Genomic DNA, 8,317 nt, shown 5'->3' with positions numbered 1-8,317 from the left:
CGCCCTGGGCGCCGCTGCCGCAGCCCGCTCCCCACTCGCTCACTGTTGGGGCGCAGCGACCAGGCCCGTTTGTTGTTTAAAGCAATCCTAGAGCGCGCGCGCGGCGGGATCTGGGGAGGGGGCGCGTAAGGGGCATTCTCAACGGAAAGCCAGACGGAGAAAGCAGTGACCAGCCCTCCTCAGATTACCCTTCTTTGGCTCCTCCCTTGCTCCCCCCCCACCTCAGATTTGCATAAAAAAGGCCAAGAAAACTCTGGCTGTGCCCCAGCCGCTGCTCACTCTGCTCCCCCGGGTCGGAGCCCCCCGGAGCTGCGCGCGGGCTTGCAGCCCCTCGTCCGCGCCGTCCTCCCCGAGTCCGGCTTCTCCGCGCTCCGGCCGCGGCTTTCCAGGCCCCCGAGCCGCGCCGAGCGAAGCGAGCGGGCCCGGGACGAGCTACGGCTCCGGCCGCCTCGCGCTTCCCAGGCTCCGCTCTCCGCCCCCCGGGGGTCGCGCGCCCACGATGCTGCAGGGCCCCGGCTCGCTGCTGCTGCTCGTCCTCGCCTCGCACTGCTGCCTGGGCTCGGTGCGCGGGCTCTTCCTCTTCGGCCAGCCCGACTTCTCCTACAAGCGCAGCAATTGCAAGCCCATCCCGGCCAACCTGCAGCTGTGTCACGGCATCGAGTACCAGAACATGAGGCTGCCCAACCTGCTGGGCCACGAGACTATGAAGGAGGTGCTGGAGCAGGCGGGCGCCTGGATCCCGCTGGTCATGAAGCAGTGCCACCCGGACACCAAGAAGTTCCTGTGCTCGCTCTTCGCCCCCGTCTGCCTCGACGACCTAGACGAGACCATCCAGCCGTGCCACTCGCTCTGCGTGCAGGTGAAGGACCGCTGCGCCCCGGTCATGTCTGCCTTTGGCTTCCCCTGGCCCGACATGCTCGAGTGCGACCGCTTCCCCCAGGACAACGACCTCTGCATCCCCCTCGCTAGCAGCGACCACCTCCTACCGGCCACCGAGGAAGGTAAGCCTTCTCTCTCACTTCCCCCCTCCCAGCCGGGCTGAGCTGCTCCCGCGGGATCCCGCTCCTGCCCGGAATCCCGGTACGTGCTCGCTTGGGGTGCCAATCCCAGGGGGGACAGACGCTCTCCTTGCCCTGGTCTGTCATCGCGACAAGCCTGTATCAAATTTGAGACACCCCGACCCCACCCCAAATCTCTCATTCTTCTCCTGAGTTGTACCAGGTATACTTAGGGACAGTTAAGAAAAAAAGAAAGAAAAGAAAATGAAGAACTGAAAGGTGCCTTTAAAAAAAAGAAAAAAGCAGATATACAATTATTGTTGAAGATGCTAGTATTGGGGCCACGCTCTGAGTGGCCTTGTGTGGTTGTGTGGTGATCATTCTGGCCTGAGACTCCTAGCTCAGCCTCATTGGGCACCTTCCCAGCTCTAGGCAGGATTCCCGTCGCAGGAACATTTCCCGTGCAGGCGGATAACCAGGATGGATGCCCAAGCAGATAATCTTTTAAGGTCCTCTTTGTCCTTTGCCAATTTAGGTTTTGAAAATAAAACCGGGACCGGCTCGGAGCATGTGGAAAACTGAGTACTGGTTGTAGCTGCTCAGGTGTTGAGGAGGAGGGTATACAGGGAATCTCAGGGAATCATCTTTCTATCACTGTCAGCTTTTATCTTAGGGGTGGTTTTAATTAACTGGAGAAAATCATGCAAAAGACAGATTCTCAAGTTTTTAGAAAACAGAGGGGGAGTTCCTGTACAAAAACCATCAAAGCAATGAAAACCTCATGGGCTCTTGATATTCTTCCTGAAAAGAAAACATACACAATGTGTCGGAGCTGATTTAGGTCCCCCGGGATGGAAAGGGGGCTTCCTAATCCCTTTCAGGGCTCCAGCAGCATCTCTCTTTCAATCTCTAATTGTTTTCCTACAGACATCATTAGTTAAAGAAAATGCAAAGTTCTTTAGCAATCTTTCCTGGCAGGCACTATGAGTTTGCAATCATCTTATTGGTTAGGTTTCTAATTTATTGCAAATGTTTGGCATTTTTCAAACATTTGTCCAACATATACCATAGACCAACCAATACAGGTTTGTAGTATTTTATATACATTCTGAGAGCTCCTAATTGGAAGTGTTTGATTTTGTTGGGGTGAGGGGAGTTAAGGGCAGTTTTATGGGTGTTGCTTTTGTTTTTTATTTCACTATCAGCGGCACCATACACTGTACATTTTGTCCAAAAAGGCACTTTTCCCCTCCAAAATAAAAGTTTATGTTCTTCAAAATTTGCTTTATGATTTTCCTAATTTGATAAATAACTCTTCTATTGAGTCACATACAGTTTTTTCCGGGAAAATTCTATTTCATATTAGTGAGAATCTTCTGATTTCACCCAAATTTTAAAGACAGCATTAACACATTTATAAATGAGAGAAAGGAAATATGTTTTCTTTTTTTCCTTCTCCTGAGAAATCAGACTCTTAGGGACCCTCTCTGATAATTGTGCTAGCAGCACACAATTCCTCGGTTTGGTCAGACCCCATAAACACTTTCGCTTCATCTTTGATTAGCTTCAGGAACAGGTTTGTTTGTTTGCTTGCTTGTTTGTTTTGAGAGTTTGAAACTGGCAAAGAGGGGCAAGAAGAGCCTGCACCAGGAAGTTTGTAGATAACAATGAAATCAATACTGACTAACTCAAGCACAAACTTAGCAGAAGGCACAAGGTGACAAAGAATGAGTTAGACTAAGCAAGCTGTTTTGTATTCAGTAAGGTGGAAACAGCCCATATGTAATCCTTACAAGACTAGCCAGTACAGTCCAGACTTGAAATATCTTGAAATAAGTCCCCCGAGACACAGAGTTCTGATGAGCTGAGCGGGCTACACTGGTGTCCTGCTGCTGAGAAGGACAATCTTTTGGCTGTATTTTGTGGTTACCAGTTTTTCCCAAATCCTTCAAGGGTCTTTGGTTCTTTTGGTGCCTTCTCCTTAGACAGGCTTTGAGAATAACTTTTGCAGACTGAGTTAGTCCCAGGAGTGGGGAGGATGAGCTGGAAAAGCTGCAACCTGTCCCAGTTAACAGTAGCCACACACCCCTGCACACTTTGCCCACAACTCCCTTTTGGAGAGTCATCATTTTTTAAACACAATGTATGGGTGTTCTCGTTTTGCTCACCCAAAAATAGGAAGCATGGGACACTTTCTTAGGATTGAGTGATCCTACTTTTAAAGAAGTGGCAGAATCTAGGGTCATATAGGACAATTGCTACTCTTGCCTGGGTAAGTCCCTTTGAGTTGTTTACAAACGCCACCTGCTGTTCCCTTGTAAGCAAACTCACTAAAGACTTTTTCCCATTTCTAGCTCCAAAGGTTTGTGAAGCCTGCAAAAATAAAAACGATGATGACAACGACATAATGGAAACTCTCTGTAAAAATGATTTTGGTAAGTAATACAACAACAACAGATTTCATATTCAAAAGTTTTATTTACCAGTAAAACTTAAAGGCACGATTCATTAAGATGTTGCTAGATAAAGGTTGGGTGGACTACAATCACAGCTCCTGTTTCCCCAAATCATCTAACCTGCTATATCCTAGTTTCCTCCTTACATAACTGTCATTTATTGAGTCATATCTTGTTATGTGAGATTCATTGTTCTTTTAAGCTGTAATCAAATAATACAAATTATTCAGATTATTGATTTTCATTGGCACACTTCAAATCTCATTCTGGCTTTTTCTTGCCAACAAGCATAATCCTTAGCCATATTCTCTTTCAATTACTTACCATGTGCACCAGGGATGGAAATGTAAATATTAGCCCCAGCAAAACAGATGCAAGGCATTACATTGGCCACAAATAAAAATTTACTCTGGCATCAAATCAGAATATTTTTACTTTATTCATAACCCCTAATGATTTGCTCCTCTGTGTTCCACCATTAGTGACTATATCCAAGGCACTGGTTAATAATTTGTTGGGGAGGGGTTCCTTAAATTTAAAAAGAAAAATGGGATACTGAGAAGACACCTATCATGAGACACCTAACAACTTTGAAATACCATCTTAAAATCCTTTTGAAAAAAAGGCTTTCGTAAAGTTTTTATGAATAACTCTGGACACATTTGCAAATAGTTTTTTTTTGTTTGTTTTTTTTTTAAAAAAAGCTTAGAAATTTACTTTAGCAAGATACATGAAAGATACTATGAAAGTTCCATAAAGTGTAAGCCACTCCCCTTAAGAGAGAATCATAAGGAGAAAAAGAGTTGGGATTTTGACCACACAGAACTCCACCAGCATCTCATCTGCTGACTTCAGGCTTCTCAGGTGAAGGGAAGAACCCAGCTAGACACCGTATCAATGCTCAGTTCAGAGTTGGGAGTGGCCAAGAACTTCCCCCAGGCTCCAGAGGCTTTCCTGCTTTCATCCTGTTCCACAGGCAGGCACCTTTTGGTGTGTTTGAATGGTTGGCACACACTTACCAGTAAACAGATATATCCCTGCTCTATCGATAACGGACGCCAGCAGATCCATATTAACATTTCCACATATTCAGCTAAGTCTTTAAGACTGACGGACATCACTCCAGCTCCCCCTATTGATGCCTTCCCACTCTCCTTACCTTGCCATCCCAGAAATCTCAGGCCTGGTCAGTCCCTGACACTCTGGAACAATCCAGTCACTGCTCCTTGACAGCACCATGTCTCTTGCAGGAAGTGTCCTGAGTTTAACCTTGTCTGGTCCCAGAACAACCATAGCCCCAGTGTTAGGAAAGCCTCTCACTGCTGAGGAAGGAGAATAACGGGAGATAGCTCAAAGCCCCAACCAACCCTTCTTCTCAGGAAGAGCCACAGATGGGGTTGACAGAGTTTCATATATCTGTATTCAGATACATACAGCTCTCAAACTGGCTGAGGGCCAGGCATGTTGGCAGCAGGTAATCCCAAATTGCCAGAGCCTTACCAAAACACAGTTCTTAGCTTCCATGCTATGTGACTTAATTAAGGGAAAGATAAAAAAAGAAATCATCTTAATAAAATGTATATTAAAATGCTATAAAATATAACATCATTTTCTTCTGGGAGCTTATGTCCTTTGCACTACATACGATACAGATCTCTCTACTGACTTCCATGAAAAAGTTGGTGGTTATATTGTGGGGCTACAAAACAGTTGACTTTGGAAAACACACACACACACACACACACACACACACGTATTGCTTGCTTGCTTTGTGGCGGACCTTTCAGAAGACTCTCTTTCTAAGGATGCCCCATTAAGACTTGAGCCAAAACATGGAGGGGTGTGTGAGTGAACCCTAGTGTTCTCTCTCCTTAAAGAGAGAAAGCCTTTCAAAACAAAATGGAAGTTATCACACTTAACATATCACACGTACAGATACCTCACAAGCTTTGTTTTCTACTTCTTCACTCTCCTTTTGACCCTAAAGAGATAATGAAACAGAATTTCAAGAATTGCATCATATACTCTTGGTTTATAAGCAGTATTCCTTATTGCCTCTGTTCTTGGGAGAGTACGGAAGGAGAAAACAAAGAAGAGTAGAAATCTGATTTATTTAACTTGAATCATCTGGGAAGGCCTCAGACTCTCCCCCATTGCACTCCCGAAGTACAGGAAAATACAGACCACCTGCCACAGTGGTGCAAGTACTGGTGAATGAAAAATGGCTCAGGACTGCCTTGCTGTTATACAACCTGATGTTGGACTAGATACTCTCGCCTCTGCCTCCTCTCATATCCTGCATCCCCAGTCACATCTTCCAGGGCAGAGAAAGTAATTTTGGAGCTTTGATTCCCTATGTTTGGTCCCAGGAGAAAATCCCCAATGTTTTCCCATGGTAAGAGTCTACAAAATTGGTTATTTTAGAGCTAGACAAAGATGAGTTATAAATCTTCCGCCTGGTTAAAAGTGATAATTTTTCTGATGTTTGGCACTCAAGAATATTTCATTTGACCAGGTGAAATCTTACACATGCCCTGTCTGTGCTATAGACAAAGCTCCCAGGTAACATGTAATCGGTCCATTTCTCCCCCCGTGGTATGAGGTCTCCCAGCACCCCAACCCCTACGCAGAAGCTACAGGAACATGCCACATTTCCACATGGCTTAGTCTATGACTTGAGTCTCATAAACTTTGAGAACTCAGTACTAAGGTTCAGATGCATATCATATCAGACAAAAACCATGCTTGGCCAAGTCACAGCATCCTTGATTTATTTGGTTGAGCTTCTACAATTTCCTGGTTGACTAGAAATTCATACGCAGTCAAATTCCCTTACTGAGATTTAGAAAAAGGAAAAGAAAACCTCAGAGTTATACATATGCAGAAAAACTGTTCCTCGATTACTAATTTAAACACTAGATTAAACCCCAAATCAGGAAGTCCTACTTGCACACCACCCCTAGAGGACAGCTGTCAGTGGCACCCAGGGTATTAAGACATATTGGAGTTGGGCAAGTTAATGCTCCAATCAGTGCAAGAAAAGATGACTTTGCCTCAGGAGAACACAGCGGTGGTACAGAAGGAGGTTTGGGAACCAGAGTTCTGAGTACTAGACTCAGCTAGGAAACAACCTAACTGGGTGACCTCATGCAAGTCACTAAACTCTGGCTTTAAGATTCTTTGTGTACTAACAAGAGATTTTAACGGGATGATCCCTTCTAACCTTAAAATTCTATCCTTTTCCTGCCTTCATGGAGTCTTGAAATTTAATTCCACCATGTACATTTGTAGGGTTTTTCTTTCCCAAAACATACTATTCATGTCTATAAAACGTGTTCTTTATAGTAAACCACTTACTTTTGGTCTTCAAATTCTAATGAGCCTACATATACATTTTGGAAACAGTACATATATGATCTGTAAATGCCTTGGCGTTGGACGGGCAAATGAGAGCCTATGAGGATGAGGTCTTCAGAAAAACACTTTTATGGCTAAACATGTTGTGCTCTTAAAAAAGAAACTTGCATATTTTTTCTCCTAGTTACTTTACCAAATCAAATGCAGCTGTAAGATCAATTCTCCTTCCCTGTAATCTGTTCTTTAGAAAACAATGATTGTGTGATACAATTTCCTTACAGGTTTGTCCAAAAACCTCTCTGACATAATAAATTGAGTTTAAAGTTTACAGCTACAGAAGGATCATGTTTCACCTAAGAGTCAGGCATTTCTTTTCATGCTGAAGTTTCCAATAGGGAAAGTCATTTGTTGGGGAGAGCAGGAACCACATGCAACCTTCTTACAAACACAAGGGCGAGGAAACAAGAAGAAAAGTTAATTGAGTCCTGCAAAGAGAAAGAGTTTTGAAAGGATGGCTGATTTGAAACAAAGTGCCTGGCAAAGGCTTTGAGGCTTTAGAAATGGAGCCACCTGCTGCCCCCAGCTCCCAACCCCCTACCTGCAGCCTCTGACAGTCTCATTAACTCTGGGAAGCTCAGTCTTCCCTCCTGCAGGCTAAGTCACACAAATGTGCAGCAGAATGGGGTGAGGAAACTTCCGACCTATACTGTATTCCCTCATTGTAACTGGTATGATTCTTTCTGCCTTCTCTTGTCTTCACAGCGTTGAAAATAAAAGTGAAGGAGATAACCTACATCAACAGAGATACCAAAATCATCCTGGAAACCAAGAGCAAGACCATTTACAAGCTGAACGGTGTGTCTGAGCGGGACCTGAAGAAATCGGTGCTGTGGCTCAAAGACAGCTTGCAGTGCACCTGTGAGGAGATGAACGACATCAACGCGCCCTATCTGGTCATGGGACAGAAACAGGGCGGGGAGCTGGTGATCACCTCGGTGAAGCGGTGGCAGAAGGGGCAGAGAGAGTTCAAACGCATCTCCCGCAGCATCCGCAAGCTGCAGTGCTAGTTCTGGCGCCCGGATGGCGTCCGGCGGGTCAGCCCCGGAGCTCGGCTGACGTTTCCCAAGCACAGTCCCTGCTGCCGGCTGCTCGGTCCCCAGCCTGGAGCGGCGCCCCCTGCCTTTTGCACGTTCGCATCCCCAGCATGTCCTGAGCTATAAGGCCTTAGGAGGCCTCAGGAACGGATAGCTGTTTTCACATAAAAGAAAAACGCACCCAAATCTTGTAGAAATGTTCAAACTAATAAAATCATGAGTGTTTTTATGAAGTTTTAAAATAGCTCACTTTAAAGCTAGTTTTGAATAGGTGCAACTGTGACTTGGGTCTGGTTTGGTTTTGTTTTGTGTTTCTGTTTGAGTTAGCTGATTTTCACTTCCCACTGAGGCTGTCAGAGCATGCAGATTGCTTCATTTTTCTCTGTGGCCCCACACTTACGGGTCACAGACC

At 45.3% G+C, this 8,317-nt stretch overlaps 1 protein-coding gene across 1 annotated transcript; it reads left to right on the top strand.

The window, feature by feature from the left end:
- Positions 1-499: 499 nt before the first annotated feature.
- On the top strand, positions 500-8,090 carry SFRP2 (secreted frizzled related protein 2). Its single transcript, XM_069493402.1, has 3 exons — positions 500-1,001; positions 3,353-3,433; positions 7,574-8,090. Exons 1-3 carry the CDS (start codon positions 500-502, stop codon positions 7,876-7,878), a joined length of 888 nt encoding a protein of 295 aa, XP_069349503.1. The 3' UTR covers positions 7,879-8,090.
- The last annotated feature ends 227 nt before the right edge of the window (positions 8,091-8,317 follow it).

Source organism: Eulemur rufifrons, chromosome 18, assembly GCF_041146395.1.
Source record: "Eulemur rufifrons isolate Redbay chromosome 18, OSU_ERuf_1, whole genome shotgun sequence".
NCBI lineage: Eukaryota > Metazoa > Chordata > Mammalia > Primates > Lemuridae > Eulemur > Eulemur rufifrons.
The sequence above is the reverse complement of the archived record's forward strand: the minus strand, read 5'-3'. Positions and strand labels throughout refer to the sequence as shown.